Genomic DNA, 24,382 nt, shown 5'->3' with positions numbered 1-24,382 from the left:
TGCTAACATGTGTAATTCAGAGAGTCCTCAGGTTATGTCAGGCACAGCCGTATCTACCTGTGTGCTTTCCATTTGCCCCACGAATTCTCTCACAGACACTGACGCTATCAGAAAACTGATGCAAACTAAAGACCCAGGGTGGAACTTTCAGTGCCCGCTGGCATCAGGCGTATTTGGCAACACGAGCAGACAATATGGCGAGAAGGCCAAAAATCAGTTTCAAGAAGTCATGAAACCATTTTGCAATTGCCTGCTCTACCCATCAATGGCGGGCCACGTTTCCCACCATAGGATGTGGGAACCTCATTGTAATACATCTGTATCTCATTATAAGCACATCCGCTTACAATCATGCCGACGTGTTTCACAACAGCATATTTAAGGTGTGCACTTGGCAGGCTGCACTACAAGGGGAACTCGGAGATGAGAACACAGTAAGTTGGCGCAGTGCTCGCCAGGGTCGCCTTTTGGACTTCAAGGTGGAGGTGACTTGGGGCTGCACTGTGGTCAAGGTGACTTCAGGGGATAAGGGCTGCCCTGCAGTTGAGGCTAGATGATGGGGAGGGGCAAGGGCTGCCCTGTGGTTGATGGTAGTGCACAAGCACTTGAGGGGTGGGGAAAGGGAAGCGGCCACACATCAGGGAAACCTTGTATAAAGTTACCATTCCTCCGCAACTGAGACAGTTCAGGCACAGCTGCATTGACATGCTTGGAGTCGGGCCTCTGGCTTAACTGCCCACTAAAGGAACGCAGAGGCATGAAAGTGCCACCAAGTGCTCCAGAGCTTTTCACCCCTTGGGCACAGACTGCAAACTAATGAGCGTTTTAGTGGACTGCAGAAACAGTTGGACGACTGGGCACGTTGTACAATCTCCTTGCTCAAGCTGGCCATGGAGCAGTCACTGGTGGAGGCACTCACAGCGTCTTGCAATGTCATCATTCTGGTTTGGACCAGTCTCCCCCATGGTTCAAGCTAACAGCACAGCCTTGAAGTGTGGGTTAGGAGAATGCCTACGCCTGAGCTGAGAGCACAGTATGCAATCCAATAGGCAAAGCTGCTGTCAACCTGTCAGGTGGAGTGGGAATGAGGAGGGTGGTGTTTCTGGCAGCCATGCAGTGACTAAATTCTGGCCAACCAAGTGGTAACCAGCACTCTCCGGGATGCGTTAAGGGGCCTTCAGACTTAACCAAGAGAGGTTCTTAGAACACCCAAGCTAACCCACTTGTCTCACTCTTTCATCCTGCAGGAGGAATACATCAGGAGCATGGAGCCTGGTGAACTAGCTGTGCACAGGGAGTGGAGAAGAGAGTGACAGAGGCACCTGGCTGCGCAGAGGGAGGAGTAGCATTCTCAGGAAGGGGTGGCAGGGGCTCCAGCACACACCGCTGAAGACCACAGTGAGCCTGGCTAGACCCAGGGTCTATAGACGCTGCCTTTCATTCCTGCAGGTGACTGAGAACCAGTTTTGCTGAAGATTGTGCACGTCTAGGGAACTGGTCAGTCACATCTGCCAGCTACTGCAGGGTTTGGCACCACAGGGGCATGGAGGGCACCCACTGCCAGTGGCCGTGAAAGTGACCGCGGCGCTCAATTTTTATACCAGTGGCTCCTCTCAGGGATCTACAGGTGACCTCTGTGGGATATCGCAAGCTTCCACCCAAAAATGCATCCATGAAGCCATGGACGCCATCTTCGCGAGAGCACACAACTTTGTGCATTTCGCTCGGGACTAGGAAAGCCAGGATGCAAGAATGAATGTATTTGCCCAGATCTCAGGTTTCCCACAGGTACAGGGTGCGATCGACTACACTTACGTGGCGCTCAGATCTCTATCGCAACAGGTGGACAACTATGTCAACCTCAAGGACTTCTATTCGCTGAATGTGCAGCTGGTTTGCACAACCACCACAAACGCATCTGGCAGGTCTGAACTTGTTTCCAGGGTGTGTCCATGACTCCTACATTCTCAGTCATTCACAGCTTCCTGACGTCTTCCAGGGTCCACAGAGGCTGCAGGGATGGCTCCTCAGCGACCAGGGCTACCCATAGAGGACATGGCTGATGACACCCATGTGGCAGCCTCAGACTGCAGCAGAGCAAAGGTATAACGAGACTCATGCTGCAACCTGCATCTTGGTGGAGCAAACCATCAGGATGCTGAAAATGAGGTTTCGTTGCCTGGAGCCCTGCAATATAATCCACAGAGGGTGTCACGCATCGTCGTCACCTGCTGCGCCCTTTACAACCTGGAGCGGCAACGGGGAGAGGAGCTGGCTGAGGAGGAGATGGAGGAGCTGGACATCTCTTCCAATGAGCAGGATGTCGATGGTGATGAGAGTGAGGAGGTCCTCAAAGGCGACAATGATGGCAATGAGGCCCTCGCACTGGCCAGACAAGTCAGGCAAGCTCAGGAGGCCCTCATAGCTGCTAGATTTGTGGAAGATGACGGCGACATGCAGTGAGGAGACACCATAGATCCTCACATCACATCTGTGAATGTTTTACTCCTGTCTGGCTGACGGCAGCACACATACCCACTGTGATAATGCTCCTATCATGGAGATGCAGCGGAGGCCCTAATAGTTGCTCAATCCCAGGAGGACGATGATGACATGCAGTGAGGACACTCCAGAGATCTTCACATTGCCTCTGTGAATGTTTGCCTCCTGTCTGGCCGAGGGCAGCTCACTTGCACTCTGTGATCAGGGTCATATCATAGAGACGCAGCCTTGGAACTTTAAATGAACCTGATCCTTTGTCAGCTTTCAGCATCTGACCCCTTCAGGAGCACAGCGTCACTGGTCACAGATGCTGACAAGGTGGGTGTTAGCCCCACTTTAAAGGTGCTAAGAGCACACAGGGAGAAATACCGTGCCCTGTGACATCTGCCAACGACATTTTGACAGCAATGACAAGCACCATCAAGGTACAGGCATCACTAATATGTCCAGTGAGTATGAGGCAGGACCATCACTTTGGTCTGAAGGCTGCACAAAGCACAGGGAAGAGGCCCTGCACTGAGACACCTGCCTTTGTCTTGTGCAGGAACCAAGGTCTCACACCTGAGTTACACGAACACTGCTCATCAGAACAAGGAGCCAAAGGCAGGGAGACATTCTTGGGAATTTATTTACAATAGTTAACATTACATAGAAGTGATTAACACCCATGCCCTAGCTGTGCAATTATATCTTCTTAACTTTCCTAACCCTGTCGCTACATCTTGGTGCTCCCCAGATATCCACAGCGGAGGTGGAGGCAGCTTGCTGACTGCTATACCCTGTTTGTGATTACCTTGGCGGGCGTCCTCTGGAGGACCAAGACTTGGAGGGCCCCGGCCTGCTTTCAGGATCCTGCTGTGAGGCAGTGGCACCCTCCTCGGCCTGTGGAGCTGGAGCTGTTGGGGTCACAGGAAGAGGAAATTCGGATGGGCCAGACATTCCCAGAGTCACCTGGGTGGATGGCCCCGGGGTGTGCACCTGCTGATCCTCCTCCCTACGGGTGCCCAAGGGGCCCTGGCTGACTCCTTGAGGAGAAGGGATAGCTGGAGTAAGATTGAGCTGCCTGCACCCCTCTCACATTGACACTGTTGGAGGCCAACTATGGCATTAGCGATGGAATTCATCCCGCGCAGCTGTGCACGACCGACGTCCTGGACCAATGTCTCCATGGCGGCCACCATCCTACCAGTGTTGACCTCGGTGCGTTGCAATACCGGCGCTATCACCCCAGCCTGAAGGCAGATGGACTCCTCCATCGTGCCCTGCAATCTGAGGAGTGCAGTGGACATCCCTTCCTGATGTTCCCAAGCTTGCCTTTGCAGCTCCAGCAACTCCAGAGGCTCATCATCTTATTTGGACTCAGCATATTTCTGGCCTCCAGCAGTCCTCCGAGTGCTGGAGACCTGGGAAGTCCCTGCCGCTGCCTGCTGTGGATCAGACAGTGCAATGTGCTCACCAGATTGTGATCCCAAGGCGACTCTAAAGCTAGGTCCCACCGAGGTGTGTGTCTCTGTGTTGGTGGAAGGGGTGGTTGAGCACTGCGACAGGTCTTCGATTAAGGTGTCCTCAGATTCCTCTTCAGAGGTTTCTTTGGGGCTTGAGTCGAGGACCTGGGTCATGGGCTCCCCCTTGGCTGTTTCCCAGATGTGCTTGCAAAAGCAAGGAGAGATAATTAGTACATGGCAGGGGCCTGTGAAACAAGATACATCACTCACAGCATGGTTGTCTAATGGATGTTGCACTGCTGGATCCTCACTTGGTAGAGCACCCTCAACCTCACTGTCAGCACAGGAACAGTCCAGGTCCTCGCCAGCCAGCTGGATGACTCTATTTCCAAAGACCGTGAGGACCTTGATTTCAGGCATTCCTCCACCAGTTTGCAACCTCTCCTTCTTGTTGTGTGCCAGCTTGTCCTGCATGAATAGAGATGGAGAGATTGTAAGCAGGACGCCTGCCAGGCCAGATGATAAGTATGCCTGGCATGTGTGGGTGATGAGTGGTCCCACGGACAGGATCAGGACAATGATCCTGGTACCAAAGGTGTGTATGAGAGAGTGAATGGCGATGTCCCTTGAACTGGCAGGAAGTGAGGGCCCTGTGGATGCGTGATGGTTTATGAGTGTGTGAGCTGAGAGTGATGAGAAGAGTGACTTACCCTGGTGGAACGGAAGAGATCATTCATCCTTTTTCGGCACTCTTTTGCAGGGCGTTGGCACTGACCACTGTTGCCACCGCCTCCCAAGCTGGATTGGTGATGTTGCTGGCACAGCAGGGGTACAGGATATCATGATAGGCCTCCACAGCATCCAAAAGGAACTCAAGGGACACATCACTAAACCGGTGGGCTGCAGTCTTCTTGCCTTTTGGGGCCATGTCTTCTGTGCAGCAGTCCTGGGCTGGAAGCACTGAGAGGTGTGTGCGCAGTTTCACTTTAAATATGGTGCTTGGCGTGAGGAAGTTGCATGGTGATAGCATGGCGGGTGAATGAGAGCCCGCCCACCAACAAAAAGGTGTGTTTCCCAGGAATGCATAATTAATGCGGCGGGATTGGGGCAATACGGCGTGAGAAGTTGCCTTTACAGCCAGCGGGTAAAATGTCGTTTTTCCTGCCCGCTACCACACTTTGTGCAAATCTGGGATGATTCCGCCCCTAGACACACAAAATACACCCACCAAATCACTGATTCATTTAGACTGAGACTCACTCTATTTGGGTCTAATATAGTCTCCTACTTTGGCTCATCTTATTACATAGAATTACATATAGAGTATAAGCACAGAAATAGGCCATTCAGTTTAACCAGTTCATGCTGTCATTTATCCTCCACTAGAGCTCCTCTCATCCTTCTTCATCTAACTCCATCAGCATAACCCTATATTTCTTTCTCCTTCATATGCTCATCTAGCTTCCTCAACTGCATCTACACTAATTTCCTCAACTACTCTATGTGGTAGTGAGCTCCACATTATCACCACTTTCTGAGCAAAGGAGTTTCTCCTGAATTCCCGATGTTATTTCTTGGTGATCATCTTATATTGATGTCCTCTAGTTTGCTCTTCCTCACAACTGGGAACACTGTGTCTACTCTATCAAAACCTTTCATGATTTTAAAGAAGGTCACCCCTCAGCCTTCTCTGTTTAAGAGAAAAGAGATGCAGGTTGTTCATCCTTTCCTGATAAGTATAACCTCACAGTTCTGGTATTCTCTTCATAAATCTTTTTTGTTCTTCCTCCAGTTCCTCAATATTCTTATTCTTGAAGTTAGACAGCAGAGCTGTTGCAAGACAACCGCTAATCTAAGTGGGCACTAGTTTGAGATAGTGAACAAGATGCATGTGAGAGTAGTTTAGCATGGGAGGCAAGTTTGACACCAATTTGCCTTCCCCCCTACTGTGACATGAAAATGGGCTTTGAATCAGTAGCACCTTGCACCAGCATGACTCAGTGTCTTGGTAGTGAGTAGGTAATCAGAACCATTGCACGGAATGTCCATGTCTCCACATGACATGTCACATTTCTTTGATTGTTTTCTTCTTTCAGATTTCAAGGAGGCATTCACCCTGTTTGACAGAACACCCACCTCAGAGATGAAGATCACTTATGCCCAGTGTGGTGATGTCATGCGTGCTCTAGGTCAGAACCCAACCAATGCAGAAGTTCTGAAGGTCTTAGGGAGACCCAAACAAGATGGTAAGTGTTTAAAAGAGCATAGATTAACAAAGAAAAGCAAGGTAACTCCGTTTGGTGAAAGAACAATCTTTGTTATTTTTGAGGTGAGGTGAGAGTGGCGACTCTTTACATTAAGGCAGCATTTGACTAAATGTGGTATCAAGGGGCCCTTGTAAAATTGAAGTCAATGGGAATTGGGAGGTGGGGAACTCTCCATTGAATGGAATCATACCCATGTTGCAGGCTAATTGTCTCAACCCCAGGAGATTACCTCAGCCCAACCATCTTCAGCTGCTTCATCAATGACATTCCCTCAATCAGAAGGCCAGAAGCGGGGATGTTCACTGTTGATTGCACAATTTTCAGTAGCATTCACAACTATTCAGGTAATGGCTGGGATTTTCGGGTCCCGCCCACTGCTGTAATGTTCCAGTCCTGCCAAAAATCAATGGACTTTTGCCTAGCCTGCCGCATTCCCTGTGGTGGGTCCCGCCCCAGTGGGGCAGGAAAATCCCAGCCAATGAAATAGTCTGCGTCCACATATAGTACGACCTGGGCAACTTTCAGGCTTGGGTTGATAAGCAGTAAGTAACATTCATGCCACAGAAATGCCAGGCAATGAACATGTCCAACAACTAAAATGTAACCACCTCCCCCTGACATTCAATGGTGTTACTATAGCAAAACTCCCACCATCAACATCATGCAGGTTCACCATTGACCAGAAACTTAACTGGCCCAACCATATAAATACTGTGGCTACAAGAACATGTCAGAGACTGGGTTTTCTGCAACAAATGACTCATTATCTGCCTCCTCAAAGCCTTTCAACTACCTGTAAGACAAGCCAGGAATGAGATGGAATACTTTTCTATTGCCTGGATAAGTGCCATTCGAACAACACTTGAGAAGCTCGACACCATCCAAGACAAAGTAGCCTGCTTGAATGGCACCCATTCCACCACCTTAAATATTAATTCCAAAGGTGCTGCAGTATGTATTATTTACAGGATGCACTGCAGCAACTTGTCAAACCCTAGACTTCTACTGCCGAGAAGGATTAGGGCAGCAGGCACATGGGAGCACCACCAACTACAAAACTACAAGGTCCCCCCATGTCTAACACCAACCTGACTTGGGAATATATCACTCTTCGTTCATTGTCACTGGGTCAAAATTCTAGGAGTCCCTTCTTAAAAACTATAGAAGAAGCTTCACCACACAGACTGCAGCCGTTCAAGAAGGCAGCTCACCAGCAATTTCTCAAGGCAATTAGAGATGGGCAATAAATACTGGCTTTAATGACACATCCCATGAATTAATAAAAATGATGAAACTATTAATTTCCTTTCTTGGGGTGATTGTATGATGTACTTTTTAAAATTCATCTTTGGGATGTGGATGTCACTGGTACGGCCAACATTAATTGCCCATCTGTAATTACCCCTGAAAAGGTGATGGTGGGCTGCCTTCTTGAACTGCTGCAATCCATGTGCTGAAGAAACTCCCACAATGCTATCAGTAGTCCTGCCCACCGAAAACGTATCTACCATCCTCTCAAAATTAGAACATTCTCTGCTGCGGTATTGTATGAGTATTTATAAGCATCATCCGATCTTAGTTAAATGCCAATGTTATAGTCTGAGCATATATAGATATCCTCCTACCTCAGTTAAGTGTCAATGTTTTAATTTGAGTATGAGCATTAAGACAGTCATTTAACAATCAACATCGGACAATGTATCAGTTAGACAACTGGTTAGGTCTAGAATGGACAGGACAGGTAATCTGTAAAATGGCATTTGTAAAGCAACAGTAGAAGGTTGTGCATGTAGTTGTTTAAATCTTAATAAAATAAGGATTATCATGTAATGTTGGATTTTTAAAGTACTCGAAAACTAATTCAAGTTGAGAACTATTCAGGAGAGTGTCAGGTAACAGTACACACCTGTAAAGGAGAACATAATTTGTGCTTGATGTGATTTGGTCAGATACCAGAGGGTCAGAGGGTCATGAGTCTTTGGAACTCTCTTCCTGAAAAGGTGGTGGAAGCAGTCTTAAATTTTTAAGGCAAAGGCGGATAGATTCTTGGTAAGCAAGAGGGTGACAAGTTATCGGGGGTAGGTAGGATGCAGATTTCAGGCTACTATCAGATCAACCATGATCTTATTAAATGACAGAGCAGGCTAGAGGGGCTGAATGGCCTACTCCTGCTCCTTGTTCGTATATTTGTATGGTCATATACTAAATTTGCTACCTGAGCAGCCGAATTGACTCCAACTGGGAGGTGAAAAACTCCTCAGAGACGTTGGAATTTTCCGCAGCTCAATCTTGGCCAGAAATCTAGTCCCAGAGGTCTTGATATTTAAGTGGGAAACCACTGTAACTGACATTTTCACTTTGCAATGTTTTAGGTGAACTTACAGTACTTGGACAGTGATTGCTCAGCATGCTAATAGAGATATTTATGGGATTCATCATGCACGTTGCACCTAGTTATATACGGTCATTATATTTTTTTAAAATAAAATAATTTTAATTTCCTTTACTTTCCAGAGATGCATACAAAGATGTTGGACTTCGACACATTTCTGCCCATGCACCAACATATCTGCAAGGTTAAAGACCAGGGCACATTTGAGGACTTCGTTGAGGGTCTGAGAGTGTTCGATAAAGAAGGAAATGGCACAGTAATGGGGGCTGAACTTCGCCATGTCTTAGCTACACTGGGTCTGTATCTCAGGACTAACTGATTTCTGGTGAAGGGTGTGACAATTATAAGTCCAAAGCCTTGACTGTCACTGTGCTCTCATGGGATTAGGAGGGAACAAGATAACATTGATTGCCCCTAGTTGAGAGTCCTTCGGATCGTAAACCTTGTTGTCAATTCTTTGGCTGTCATTACATGTTCTATTCTCCTTCTTTAAAATTTTCCTGAACAGATTCCTAATCAAGAGGATCAAGATAATTGTAATCATTGTGGGGGCAATCAACTGCGCTGAATCCTTTGGTTTTGCAGGTTTATTGCACTTATTCTCTTTAGTAGTGTCCATTATTCATGTTGCAGACTCAAGGTGGACCCACAGGAACCCCCACTTCTGGAGAGTTGAAGCTAACTGAAGGAATTGTTTGCCACCAGAGCTGCTGAAATTTGTGTTAAAGGTCTTACTGACAGAGCTGGAGGGCCTTGTTCATGGTCCTGGGTGTCCCAGTTGGTTGAATTGGTGTTTCTGATTGGTTGAGTTGGTGTTTCTGGTTGGTTGAGTTAGTGTTTCTGGATGGTTGAATTAGTGTTTCTGGTTGGTTGTGCTGGACATCCCATTTTATAGAGTTGCAGACCCTGGCTGATGGAGCTGAAGGCTGCCAATAGGTGAGTTGGGAGTCATATTCATGGACTTGGAGATTCTAGTCCTAGAAGAGGCAGATAACAGACCAAGGGAGAGAGAACATTTAATTGAAATGTGACACAGATATGACAATTTATAAGCTCTCTGAATAGGTTGAAGGTTTATTGATTTAAGTGGAGATTGTTCTTGGTTGCTTTGTCATTACAGAACTTCTTTGAAGTCTACAATAAGATATTTTTTGTTTCCAATTTGCTTTCTTTTCACCCTAAAGGCTCTTGCTGTAGTTTTATTTTTTTAATTCATTCATTGGATGTGGGTGTCGCTGGCTGGGCCAGCTTTTATTGCCCATCTGAAATTGCCCTTGAGAAAGCGGGGGTGAGTTGCCTTCTTGAACTGCTGCAGTCCATGTGGTGTAGGTACACCCACAGTGCTGTTAGGGAGGGAGTTCCAGGATTTTGACCCAGCAACAGTGAAGGAACAGCGATATATTTCCAAGTCAGGATGGTTAGCGGCTTGGAGGGGAACTTCCAGGTGGTGGTGTTCCCATGTATCTGCTGCCCTTGTCCTTCTAGATAGTAGTGGTCGTGGGTTTGGAAGGTGCTGTCTAAGAAGCCTTGGTGAGTTCCTGCGGTGCATCTTGTAGATGGTACACACTGCTGCTACTATGCATCGGTGGTGGAGGGAGTGAATGTTTGTGGATGGGGTGCCAATCATGAGTCTGATCAGCTACCCATCGCATGTGGGTGGGTAGCCCTTCCTGCTCCAATCCAGCCTCCACAAAATTACCTAGAAGCGGAATAGAGCCAGGGAACTGGTGTGCCAGTTGGCAGTGTTAATTTTTAACCCCAATTCTAGCGGCCTGAAAACCCAGCCCCTAGTCTCTGCCTGACTAATCATTGGTGGTTAAAACACCAATTGAAAATCATTTAAGAAACTCATAGATTTTCTATGAATGCATGAATTAGGATGCACTGAAAGATCTTACTCATTGTTTACAATTCAGAAAGAGGCCTTTAGACATCAGCCCAACTTTTAACTGCTGACGAGAGCTTTGTGGGTAGTGAGCTGAGGCGTACCATCCAGCCCTCCACTGCACAGGGCCTGGGAGAATTTAGCTCCCTGGGCCTCATCTGCTTGGCTGCCATCAGTGTCCTGCCGGGAGTCCAGGGCAGGTTCTAGGATCTGGATCTGCTTGCCAGTAGGTTAGCCTGGTGGAGAAACCACAACAGTTTACTCCGAGCAGGCCTCAGGCTAAAATTGTGGTAGGGCCTAGATAACATCCTTGGAGCCTGATCTGCATTTTTTAATTATTCATTCACGGAATATAGGCTTCGCTGGCTGGGCCAGCATTTATTGCTCATCCCTCGTTGTCCTTGAGAGGGTGATGGTGAGCTGCCTTCTTGAACCGCTGCAGTCCATGTGGTGTAGGTACACTCACAGTGCTGTTAGGAAGGGAGTTCCAGGATTTTGACCCAGCGACAGTGAAGAGACAGCAATATATTTCTAAGTCAGGATGGTGAGTGACTTCACAGAATCACAGAGCAGACGAGGCCCTTCGGCCCATCGAGTTTGCACCGACACGTGAGAAAGACCTGACCTACCTACCTAATCCCATTTACCAGCACTTGGCCCATAGCCTTGAATGTTATGACGTGCCAAGTGCTCATCCAGATACTTTTTAAAGGATGTGAGGCAACCCGCCTCCACCACCCTCCCAGGCAGTGCATTCCAGACCGTCACCACCTTCAGGGTAAAAAAGTTTTTCCTCACATCCCCCCTAAACCTCCTGCCCCTCACCTTGAACTTATGTCCCCTCGTGACTGACCCTTCAACTAAGGGGAACAGCTGCTCCCTATCCACCCTGTCCATGCCCCTCATAATCTTGAACACCTCGATCAGTTCGCCCCTCAGTCTTCTCTGCTCCAACGAAAACAACCCAAATCTATCCAAAACAAAAACAGAATTACCTGGAAAAACTCAGCAGGTCTGGCAGCATCGGCGGAGAAGAAAAGAGTTGACGTTTCGAGTCCTCATGACCCTTCAACAGAACTAAGTAAAAATAAGAGAGGGGTGAAATGTAAGCTGGTTTAAGGTGGGGAGGGGGGGGAGAGAGAGAGAGAGAAGTTGGGGGGGTTGGGGGTGGTTGTAGGGACAAGCAAGCAGTGATAGGAGCAGATAATCAAAAGATGTCACAGATAAAGGAACAAAGAGGTGTTGAAGGTGGTGATATTATCTAAGAGAATGTGCTAATTAAGAATGGATGGTTGGACACTCAAGGTACAGCTCTAGTGGGGGTGAGGTGGAAAGACTGACAGGGCATTACAGGTATAGATTTAAAAATAATGGAAATAGGTGGGAAAAGAATTTCCAGGTAATTCTGTTTTTGTTTTGGATTTCCAGCATCCGCAGTAGTTTTTTGTTTTTATCCAAGTCTATCCAACCTCTCTTCATAACTTAAATGTTTCATCCCAGGCAACTGGGAGGGGAACTTCCAGGCGGTGGTGTTCCTATCTATTTCCTGCCCTTGTCCTTCTAGATGGTAGTGGTCGTGGGTTTGGAAGGTGCTGTGGAAGGCTTTGGTGAATTTCTGCAGTGCATCTTGTAGATGGTACACACTGCTGCTACTGTGCCTCGGTGGTGGAGGGAGTGAATGTTTGTGGATGTGGTGCCAATCAAGCAGGCTGCTTTGTCCTGGGCAGTGTCCAGCTTCTTGAGTGTTGTGGGACCTTCTCTCATCCAGGCAAGTGGGGAATATTCCATCACACTCCTGACTTGTGCCTTGTAGATAGTGAACAGGCTTTGGAGAGTCAAGAGGCGAGTTATTTGTCGCACGATTCTGACCTGCTCTTGTAGCCACATTATTTATATGGCTAGTCCAGTTCAGTTTCTTGTCAACGATAACCCCCAGAATGTTGATAATGGGGGATTCATATTTAAAGAAACACCCACTATTTCTATCAGGTGCCCTACTCACCTGTTCGATAGAACAGGGTAAAAATGCAACCCACAGGAAGGCAACCAGATGCAGAGGGGTATACATTGTTGCATTTTAACTGCTTAACCATACGGGTTAAAATCAACCCTACCATGTCTATACCAGCTCTATGCTGCAGCCTGAATGTTACTAAAAATAAGGCACAAGTAAAAAGTAAATTTAGAACAGATACAGAAAGAATTTCTTCATGCAAAGGCTGATAAATGTCTGGAATAACATGCCAAGTAAGGAAATAAAGGAAGACTTTAACATCCTCTAAGGACTTTAGAGTGTTTGGTTGGGATGGACTTTAATGGAGCTGATGGCCTTTTCTTGTCCCTGGTCCTTCACATGAAAAGGAAACAAGGGGGAAAAAACACATTAGAAATAGTTAGCACAGTGGCAGCTTCAGTTTTTGGTACAGTGAGAGATTAATCTGGGTTGGGCACTATTTCAGGCATCCAAGGGTAGGTCTATTCCTGGTTGTTCTAAGAATTTAGCTCATTCAGAAAACTCCCAATATGGATGAACAACATCACTGTAAGATATGCCCTTGAATGGGCTGAGTGGGCTGTCTCATTCTTTGCAACTGCCTGGGAATCTGCCAATTTACTGGTGGGGGAGGGGCTGGAAGGACAATGGCTATGGGAATTAGATCAGAGGAACTAAAATGGAAACACATCACTACAGACATAAGGATAAAGTGACCTCCAGCATCATGGACAGGGGCATGCAGATATTTTAATGACCAATCTGACCTTCTCAAGTGTTTGGCAAACACCAAAGGGCCTCCTTATCAACAACAGTTTGCAGTTAATATCATTCCTTTTTCCCTCTACCTTTCTAAGTTCTGACATTGTAATTCCTTTATAAGAATATTAACATGTTTAGGAACAAGAAACACCACTAACTTCAATAAGCTTGTCCTTTTCTCATAGCTCAACCCTACCAATCCTCTTTTCACTATATCCCTCAAACTGTTTTCTTCAGAAATACACTTAGTTACCTACAGTCCACTGCACATTTGTCACAGCAATATTTTTCACAACTCAAATCTCCTTCAGATTGGCTGAAGAGTAGGAGTGCTCCTAGCATTCTGGTCAACATTTTTCCAAACAAATAATTTAACTGGCCTTAATTGGCCAGTTAAATTGAACTGGCAATTAAACTGGCATTCATATGTGGGATGTTGCTGGTGAATAATGACTGTCACACTGGTCTACATAACAACAGTAACTGCTTTTCCATAGTAATTTGCTGTATTTTTTTTATGTCACTGGGAAGGCTGGCATTCATTAGCCATCCCTAGTTTCTCTTGAGAAATGCTTTCCTCTTGATCTACTGCAGTCCAAATGGTGAACATGTTCCTACTCTGCTGTTGGTTAGGGACCTCCAGGATTTTGATTCAATGGCGATGAGAGATCAGTGATACATTTCCAAACTGAGGTGAAGCATGATTTGAAGGGAAACTTGGAGATGATGGTTCTCCCATGCACCTTCAATCCTGGTCCTTCTATGGGATGGAGCTCAAAGGTTTAGGTGAAGAAGCCATAGCTATATGCACTACCACAACAGAGTGTGAGAGTATTGATCAGTTGAGGGAATCTTAAATCGCTTTACAAAAATCTAATATTGAATAGATTTAACATTTAACTGCAAATGCTGCTTAAATTCTAAGTCTCATCCAAGGAGCTAAACAAGGAGATAGAAGCTATCCAATGGCAGCAGCTAAAATACTTAATTAAGGGAACTAGCTCAAACTTTTTTTTTCTGTACCTGGGTTCAGTCCCTTTGTTTCAGAACATATAAATTCAGGCATTTGAGTGACTTTAATGAAGTGGGAGAGTATGGTGAGCTGAGGGAGTTCAGTGAGGAGGGGAAGGAGGTACCGCCTTTGTTTTTTTTTCACCCTACAGGAATTGGCTCTTGCTCTACTACAGGGGAAGAAGCTAGCTGTTTGGTAGGTATCTGGTAAGTGGATAAGTCTATTCTATTCCTAAGGTTCAATATAGTCCAGGAATTTGTGGTAAGATTTGTAAAATACATAAAAGAAAATAAATAATTAAATAAAATTATTAAGTAGTTAATTAAAACATATAAAGATGGCAGGACAGGTGATGTGCCATGGCTGCAGCATGTGGGAACTCCTGGATGCCAGTGTGATCCAGGGCAAACACTTCAGCAGCAGGTGTTTGTGCCTTGAGGAGCTTCGGCTCTAAGTCATTGAGCTGGAGGCTGAGCTGTGGACACTGTGTCACATCAGGGAGAGGGAGAGTTACCTAGACACTTTGTACCAGGGAGCAGTCACACCACTTAGGATAGGGTCTTCTGATTTGGAAGGTGGCTGGGAAAACCAGGCTATGACTGCGAGTGAGGCAGGTAAGGGGACCCAGAGGCCAGGAGTGCAGGAGCGTCAGCCTCAGTAACTGTCCAACAGGTTGAGGTTCTCTCAGCTTGTTTGGATGGGATTGGGAGCTGCAGGCTGGATAGGCTGACTGACCATGGCGCTGTGGCACAGGAAGGCTTTCAAGTAGGGGGAGCAAAAAGGAATGCAGTGGTAGTAGGGGACAGTATAGTGAGGGGCATTGACATTGTTCTCCGTAGCAAAGAGCAAGATTCCGGATGTCTATGTTGCCTGCCCAGTGCCAAGGTTCGGAAAATTTGCTCAGGGCTGGAGAAGGACTTACAGTGGGAGGGGGAGGATCCAGTTGTCATGGTCCACGTAGGTACCAACGACATAGGCAGGATGAGGAAGGAGGTTCTGCATAGTCCGTATGAGGGGCTAGGCACCAAATTAAGAAGTAGAACCTTAGAGGTAATAATCTCTGAGTTATTAACCTGAACCACGTGCAAATTGGCATAGGGAAATAAAATTAGAGATTGGCTCAAAGACTGGTCTGGGAGGTGGGTTCTGGTTGTGGGACAATGGCACCGGTCCTGGGGAAAGTGAGGGCTGTACTGTTGGGACGGTTTACACCTGAACCATGCTGGGACTGATATTCTAGCGAGCCTCATAACTAGGGAAGTGGAGAGGGCCTTAAACTAAATAGTGGGGGCAAGGGATCACATTTGGGATGATGTGGTAAATAAAAGAGTAGAGACATTCAGTTTGAGGGAGAGAAGAGTGGGTCCAGGACCCAAGAGTTAATTGAGCGTTGGTCCTATAGAAAGTGGGTCTGGGGAATTAATAATGGAAAATAAGGAGATGGCAGATGAATTGAACAGATATTTTGTATTGGTTTTCAGTATAGAGGATATGAGTAACAACCCAGAAATAGCTGTAAATCAGGAAATGGAAGGGAGGGAGGAACTCGGGAAAATTACAATCACCAGAGAAGTGGTATTGAACAAATTGTTGGAACTGCGGGCTGAAAAATCCCCGGGTCCTGATGGACTTCATTCTAGGGTCTTGAACGAAGTGGCTAGTGAAATAGTTAATGCGTTGGTTTTAATTTTCCAAAATTCCCTTGATTCGGAGAAGGTTTCATTAGATTGGAAAATAGCAAATGTAACTCATTTATTAAAAAAGAGAGGGAGGCAGAAAGCAGGAAACTACAAGCCAGTTAGCTATTATTAAAGATGTTATAGCAGGGTACTTAAAAAAGTTTAAGGCAATCAGATAGAGTCAACCTGGTTTTGTGAAAGGGAAATCAAGTTTAACCAATTTATTGGAGTTCTTTGAAGGAGTCACATGTGCTGTAGATAAAGGGGAACCGGTGGATGTATTGTACTTGGATTTCCAGAAGGCATTTGATAAGGTGTTACATCAAAGGTAATTGCAGAAAATAAAAGCTCATGGTGTGGGGGGTAATATATTGGCATGGATGGAAGATTGGCTGGCTAACAGGAAACAGAGGGTAGCTATAAATGGATCTTTTTCTGCTTGGCAGGATGTAACGAGTGGTGTGCCACAGGGATCAGTGCTGGGGCCTCAACATTTTACAATTTATATAAATGACTTGGATGAAGGGACAGGTGGTATGGTTGCTAAATCTGCAGGCGACACAACGATAAGTAGGAAAGTAAGTTGTGAGGAGGATGTAAGGAGGCTACAAAGTGATGTAGATAGATTAAGTGAGTGTAAAAGTAGAGAATATAAAAGTTGGGAATATAATTTAATATAAAAGTATGGAGGTTATGCTTCAGTTATACAGGGCATTATTGACACCACATCTGGAGTACTGTGTACAGTTTTGGTCTCTTTATTTAAGGAAAGCTGTAAATGCATTGGAAGCCGTTCAGAGAAGGTTTACTAGACTAATACAGGAATGGGCGGGTTGATTTATGAGGAAAGGTTATACAGATTAGGCTGATATCCACTGGAGTTTGGAAGATTGCGGTGACTTGATCTAAACCTTTTAAGATCCTAAGGGGTCTTGAAAGAGTGGATGTGGAGAGAATGTTTCCTCTTGTGGGAGAAACTAGAACTGGGGGTCATGGTTTAAAAATAAGGGGTTGCTCATTTAAGACAGAGATGATAAATTTTTTCTCTCAGAGGGTCATGGGTCTATGGAACTCTTCCTCAAAAGGCAGTGGAAGCAGAGCTAGGTAGATTCTTGATTAACAAGGGGGTGGAAGGTTATCGGGGTTAGGTGGAAGGTTACAATCAGATCAGCCATGATCTTATTGAATGATGGAGCAGGCTTGAAGGGCCAAGTGGCCTACTCCTGCTCCTAGTTCATATGTTTGTATGATATGCTGCATTGTATGTAACATTCAGTTTGCTGATCCTTAATTTGTGGCCCCTAGTATTTGAAATCTTTTTTAAAAAAACCACTTTAGTAAAACCTATAACAGCTAAGGTGGGAAGTAACAATATAATATAAACACAAGGAGGCCCTTTACGTACAAAGAGTCTAAGTACTTCTTGAAATGGCAGCCATTTTAACACTGATTTGGCTGGCCCTGAAATGTTTTTGGATGGTCTTAGGATGTAACAAGGCACTATGTAAATATAATAATGTAAAGGGTTATGGGGATTGTGTGGGTAAGCTGCATTGAAGTGTTCGATGGACACTTTGTTCTTTGTACATGTGAAGTAACATAAACATTTATTTGACTTAAATGGGCTGAGTTGGCTGGATGGTATGAATAGGTGCCACATGCAGCTCAGGCTGGTAAAAGTATGACATTGTGTGGTGCTGGCGTACTGGGTTGGGTTCTCATTTATTGATTGTTAGCAAAGGAGACAGTGTCATGGGCGTGACGAGACATCGATGCTTTGGATGCCTGGCAGAAGATTCACTGTATCAAAGCATCCCTGGTGTCCCTGCCTCCATGAAAGTTCCTATCCTCTGCCTCAAGGTCCTCACCCTGTGCCTCTCCAGGCTCTTCCTCTGACCCTTCATGAGTCATCCACCATAGCCTATGGAGTTGCCTTGCCTTCCTCAGCTTCCAGTGGGTCCCCCTTTGCCAGAGCCAGGTTGTGCAGGGTGCAGCGTGCGACAACTATGAGTGAGATACTTTCTGGAGGATACCGCAATGCTCCCCCTGACCAGTCCAAGCGCACCTTCAGCAGCTCGCTGTCCTCTCCACTGCCCTTGTGGAGGCATAGCTCCTGTTGTATCTCTCCTCTGCCTCAGTTCTTGGGTGATGGAGTGGGATCATCAGACACCTCTTCAAGGGATAGCTCTTGTCATCCAGGAGCCATTGGAGGGCAGATTGCTGTGAGACCCTGCAAGCCCCTTTGCACACTATCCATGAGTTTTCATGGCAGCAAACTGACCTTGCATGACAGCAGTCTGAGCTTCCACTCAGACATTGGATGGCTGCTGCCTATATTGCAATTAAAGTTGCAACATTGGCCATCAGAAGCTGCATCATGGTTGAGTCCACAAATTTGTAGATGGAGTTGGCTGCCACTTACATGCCAGAATGGATGGGAACCAAGCTATGTGCCTGTGCCAAGCTGGTGCTGGACTCCTCCATGCCCCTTCTCATTGATTGTAGGTTTTGTGGAAGGCTTCCCAACACACCAAGCATTTTCTTGTGCATACCCATTGGAGCTGCTCCATTGAAGTCCTCAGCTGAGTCCTCTGAAGCAGAACTCATGTGCAACCTCTGCCTCTGGTGAGCTGGCACATGCACCATTCTTGCCCCCTGGCTGCAGTCCACTTGTGCTTGGTGTCCACCATGTGCAAACTCTGCCTCTAATCTATCCTTTAATATTCATGCAGTGTTAATATCTGAGCTGGTGGGTGCAAGTACGAAATCAAGTGATGATGCTGTGTCTTCATCATTGCTGTCCTCTTTGTGTTCCTCCACTGCTTGGCCAGGTCATACCTCTTGTGTACCTGAGAGGGGTAAGGCTGTGGTGTGAGGGAAATTAAAAGGTGCATGCTTATACTAACTGCAGCTTGTAAATCAAACAATTGTATGGAATGAGGGAGAAGTGGGACGTGAGAAGGAGGAATAGCTCTGAGGATACCATCACTAACAATATACAATCATTATTATCAAAGGTAATAATTTCTGGATTATTAGCTGAGCCACGAGCAAATTGGCTCAGATAAAATTAGAGAGATGAATGCGTGCCTGAAAGACTGTGGGAGAAATGGGTTTTGATTCATGAGCACCAGTACTGGGGAAAGTGGGAGCTGTAGCGTTGGGACAGTCTTCATCTGAACCGTGCTGGGACCAGTGTTCTGGCGAGTTATATAACTAGGGTAGTAGAGGGGGCATTAAACTAAATAATGGGGAGAAGGGATCACATGAGAGGAGATGGGATAAATCAAATGGTAGCAATTTGGGTAATGATAACCAGAGTGTGGCAGGAAGGGACAGAGAATATAAACTTAAGAATGCACCAGCGGATAGTGCCAGAGATTGCAAAAATGGTAAAAAGACAGAGTTAAAGTCTCTGCGTCTGAATGTACACAGCATTCATAACAAAATAGATGAATTGTTAACACAGGTTGAAATAAATATGTATTTACCACAGCGATATGTTGTAAAGTGACCAAGGCTGGGGCCTGAATATTGATGGGTATTTGACATTTTGAAAAGACAGGAAGCTAGGAAAAGGTGATGGGATAGCTCTGTTAATTAAGGATGTTATTAGTACAATGGTGAGAGATGATGTAGAATCAGTTTGGGTAGAGATAAGAAATTGGAAGGGTAAGAGGCCACTTGTGGAGGCAGTTTATAGGCCCCCTAATAGTTGTTACACTGTAGGACAGAGTATACAAGAAGAAATAAATGGGGCATGTAAGAAGGGTACCGCAATAATCATGGATGACTTTAATCTACATGTAGATTGGGCAAATCTGATTGGCAAAGGTAGCCTGGAAGATGAGTTCATTGAGTGTATTTGAGGTAACTTCTTAGAGTCATACATTCATGGTAAAGAAGGCTTCAGGTGACAGCGATCATAACATGATAGAATTACACGTTCAGTTTGAAAGGGAGAAGTGTGTGTCTAAGAATAGATTTTTAAACCTAAATGGAGGTAATTATGAGGATATGAAGGCAGAGCTAGCTAAAGTGAACTGGGGAAACTAGTTTAAAAGATAGGACAGTAAAGATGCGGGGGCAGACCTTTAAGGACTTATCAAATAAGTCTCAGCAAGAATTTATCTGGGGACACTGTGGCTTAATTGTAAGTATTAATGTCACTGGACCAGTAATGCAGAAGCCTAGACTAATGCTATGGGGACACAGGTTCAAATCCTACCACAGCAGCTGGTGGAATTTAAATTCAATTAATAAAGTCTGAAATTAAAAGCTAGTCTCACTAATATTGGCCATGAAATGATTGTTGTAAAAGCCCATCTGGTTCACTAATGCCCTGTTGTCTTTACCAGGTTTGGCCTATATGTGACTCCAGCTCCATAGGCATGTGGTTATCTCTGAAATGGCCTAGCAAGCCACTCAGTTCAAGGGCAATAAGGGATGGGCAACAAATGCTGGCCTTTCCAGGGATGTCCGCATCCTGTGAAAGAATTTTTTAAAAATCTGTGAGAAAGAAATCTTTGAGAAGGATGCATCATCCGTGGCTAAATAAGGAAGTTAAGCAGAGTATCAAATTGAAACAAATACTATCCAAATCTGCAAAGATTAGTGGTAGGTCAGAAGATTGGTCAGATTTTAAGAACCAGCAAAGAATGACTAAAATAAATAATGAAAGAAGAAGAAAGTAAAGTATGAGAGAAAACTAGCTAGTAATACAAAAACAAATAATGAGAGTTTCTACAAGCATTTGAATAAGAAAAGAATAAAGCTAGTATTGGTCCTCTAAAGAATGAGTCTGAGGATTTGGTAATGGAAAACAAGGAAACAGCAGAAGCGTTCAACAGGTTTTTGAGTCCATCTTCACTGCAGAGGACTTAGAAAACTTCCCAAAGTTACTTGAAAATAAGAGGTGAAAGGGAGGGAGGAACTTATAAACAAGAAAATTATTATACCTAAAGGCTGACATGTTCCCAGGGCCAGAAGGCCTGCCTCCTAGGACCTTAAAAGAAGTGGCTGCAGAGATAGTAGAGGCTTTGGTAATAACCTTCCAAAGTTCCCTAGATTCTGAAAGGTCCCAACGGATTGGAAAATAGCAAATGTACCACCTTTATTCAAGAAAGGAGGGAGACAGATAGCAGGAAACTACAGGCCAGTTAGCCTAACATCTGTCATAGGGAAATTGCTAGAATCCACTATTTAATGAGGTTACAGTAGGATACTTAGAAAATCATAATGGGATCAGGCAGAGTCAACATGGTTTCTTAAAAGGGAAATCATGGGCAGAATTTTGCCCTTGGAGTGCGGGATCGGCGTGGGGGGGGCGGTGTTGGGAAGCCGACTGCTGCCCGCAATTGGCAGCGCTCCGCGAATTTACACGAGCGGGCCAATTAAGGCCTGCCCAGCATGATACATGAGCGACAGCACTGAGCGCTGCCTGTGCTGGTGCAGGGAGGAGGGTAAGCAGGCTTAGCACGAACTTTGCGCATGTGCGTGAGAGAGTGCTGAATAATCGCCCTGAGGCATGGAGCTGTTTCAGGGAGATGAACAGATATTTTTTAAAAATTAATAAAGAGCAGAAAAAATTAATGAAACATGTCCCCTCATGTGACTCTGTCACATGAGCAGGGACATGTTTTTAATTAAAAATCAAAATTTTTATTTCATTTGTATTTGATTTTGGAAACCTCATCTGGCCCGTGGATGAGGTTTCCAAAAAAATTGCAAAGGCCGCTTTGCCTTTTCGCCTGCCCATCAACCGTTAGGTTGAACGGGCAGTGAAAAATTCAGCACAATTGATAACTTAATGGCCTTAATAGACCTTTTAATTGTTGGTGGGTGCGCGCCGACTGAACTATCGCGCAACTGCGTGTTGATGTTGGCACACTTGGCTGACGTCATCACACGTCATTTCACGCTCAGTCGGGTCGGGCGTGCACTCACCCTCCAAGCTGAAAATCCTGCCCCATGTTTAATTAATTTATTAGAGTTCTTTGAGGAAGTAACAAGCAAGGTGGATAAAGGGAAACCTGTAGCTGTGATGTACTTGGATTTCCAAAAGGTATTTGGTAAGGTCATATCAAAGGTTACTACACAAAATAAGAGCTCATGGTCTAGGCAGTAATATTAGCATGGGTAAAGGATTGGTTAGCTAACAAGAAGCAGGGAGTAGGGATAAATAGATCTTTTACAGGTTGGCAAGCTGTACTAGTGTAGTGTCACAGGAATCAGTGCTGGGGCTCAACTATTTACAATTTATATCAATGATTTGGATGTAGGGAGCGAATATATGGTAGCTAAATTTGCTGACACCACCAAGATGGGTAGGAAAGTAAGTTGTCAAGAGGAGAAAAAGAGGCTACAAAGGGATATAGATAGGTCAAGTGAGTGGGCAAAAATCTGGCAGATGGAGTATAATGTGGGAAAATGTGAACTTGGCAGGAGGAATAGAAAAGCAGTATACTATTTGAATGGAGAGAGACTGCAGAACTCAGTGGTACAGAGAGATCTGGGTGTCCTGGTACATGAATCACAAAAGGTTGGTATGCAGGTACAGCAAATGATTAGGAAGGCAGATGGAATGTTGGCATTTATTGCAAGGGAATGGAATATAAAAGCAGGTAGGTTTTACTGCAGGGCCTTGGTGAGATCACATCTGGAGTAATGTGTACTTGTTTGAAAAAGGAGACCAAATTAAATCCATAATTGCATTAGAAGCAGTTCAGAGAAAGTTCACTTGACTCATTCCTGTGATGAAGGGCTTATCTTATGAAGAAAAGTTGAACGTTGGGCCTAGACCCTTTGGAGTTGAGAAGAATGAGTGGTGATCTTATTGAAGCATATAAGATCCTGAGGGGATTTGACAGGGTGGATACTGGGAGGATGTTTCCTCTTGTGGGGGAGACTAGAACTAAGGGGACACAGTTTAAGAATAAGAGATCTTCCTTTTAAGATGGAGAGGAGGAGAATTTTTTTCTGTCAGAGTTTTGTTAGTTTGTGGTATTCTATTCCCCAGAAAGTAGTGAAGGCTACCATTGAATTTATTCAAGGATTATTTAGATTTTAGATAGACAAGGGAGTAAAAGGTTATGGGGGGCAGACAGTAAAGTGGAGTTGAGACCACAACCAGATCAGCCATGATCTTATTGAATGGTGAAGCAGGCTCGAAGGGCCGAATGGCCTAGTCCTGCTCCTAAATCCTATGTTCCTATCACCTTTGATGATTTCAGCCCTGTTGCTGGCCACAGCTCAGGAATGAGCATTACAATATAATGTCCAGCACCATCTTCTCCATGGGGCTTAGAACATGCAGGTGAGCCTGTTCCCCTCTGGTTAACTCCTGTCACCTCAATTGTGTGCCACCTTGCCCTGCAAAGGACAGAAGTGTGTCAGTGAATGCTGTGCAATCCATTCGGCTGACATGCTTGTCATAGTTGAATAGCTGCCAGTATGTGCAAGCTGAGATTTGGCTATGAGGCTTGCAGCCATACTAAGTGTGTGAGGAGGAGATGGAGCATATGAATGGAAGCTTTGAGTTCTGATTGATAGAGATTGTTGGTAGGTGCGTGATGGGGGCCTGCTGATTTGTGTAGTGTCTGAGGCTAGTGGTGCAGTTGGTGCGATATGACATTTGAAAGATGCATTCACTGACCTTGAGCACTCATGTGAGGTTATTATGTTTCTTGTGCCACAGTATCCAAGTCAATGAGTCTTGACTCCTGGCATTAATCTCCACAGGTATCTTTAACTTTTGAATGTGTATATGGAGGGCCTCCTAGTCCCCTGCTGATACAGGGCAACTCCTATTTTCCATCTCCTCCACCAGGGCCTCCAGTGCAGCATCCAAAAACCTTGGAGTCTGCTCACCCCCATGTTGTGCCAGTCTACGCTATTTCCCAGGTCAGATACACTTCTTGCAAGACTGTCAGTACATGCTGCAGCCACAATGCATCTCCCCTTTTAAGAATGCAGGCTAGCTTTAACTGGGGCTAGCAAGTTATTCCTTTGGTCCCCCACTGATGCTTGCAGCCAATGAACAGTGTAGTTAGTGCTGACTGCTCACACCAATCATTCAAATGAGCAGGCAGTACCAAGTTGGTGTACTGTCTGCATTACATTGAGTGGATGCGGATAAATTGCCTATCATGACCCCTCTGCCCGATTTCCGGCAGCCTCTCACCGGCATCTCAACACAAATGTCTGTCGTTCTGCTCTTGGCTTCTGTCTGGGGATTAGCAAGTTCCCTTCCTTTTAATTTTTTTAGCTCATTCTCTGGATGTGGGTGTCACTGGCAATGTTGACATTTATTACCCACACCTAGTTGCCCACTATAGCACTTTAGAGGGCAGTTTAGAGCCACCACTGGAGTCACTATTTGGCCGCATATGAACCAGTCAAGTTTTAATGACAAACCATTTGTTTTGTTGTTACTTATACTGATAC

At 45.4% G+C, this 24,382-nt stretch overlaps 1 protein-coding gene across 4 annotated transcripts in view; it reads left to right on the top strand.

Annotated features, from left to right (window-relative positions):
• The window catches only part of LOC144679903 (myosin light chain, embryonic-like), a 39,675-nt gene that overhangs the window by 5,302 nt on the left and 9,991 nt on the right, over positions 1-24,382 (top strand). For all 4 annotated transcript variants that reach the window (XM_078540850.1, XM_078540853.1, XM_078540852.1 and 1 more), the window contains exons 3-4: positions 6,044-6,193; positions 8,729-8,902. In XM_078540850.1, coding sequence (XP_078396976.1) covers positions 6,044-6,193; positions 8,729-8,902 — 324 coding nt within the window. The remainder of the gene's footprint in view (positions 1-6,043; positions 6,194-8,728; positions 8,903-24,382) is intronic.

Source organism: Cetorhinus maximus, chromosome 4, assembly GCF_964194155.1.
Source record: "Cetorhinus maximus chromosome 4, sCetMax3.hap1.1, whole genome shotgun sequence".
Classification (NCBI taxonomy): Eukaryota; Metazoa; Chordata; class Chondrichthyes; order Lamniformes; family Cetorhinidae; genus Cetorhinus; species Cetorhinus maximus.
The sequence above is the reverse complement of the archived record's forward strand: the minus strand, read 5'-3'. Positions and strand labels throughout refer to the sequence as shown.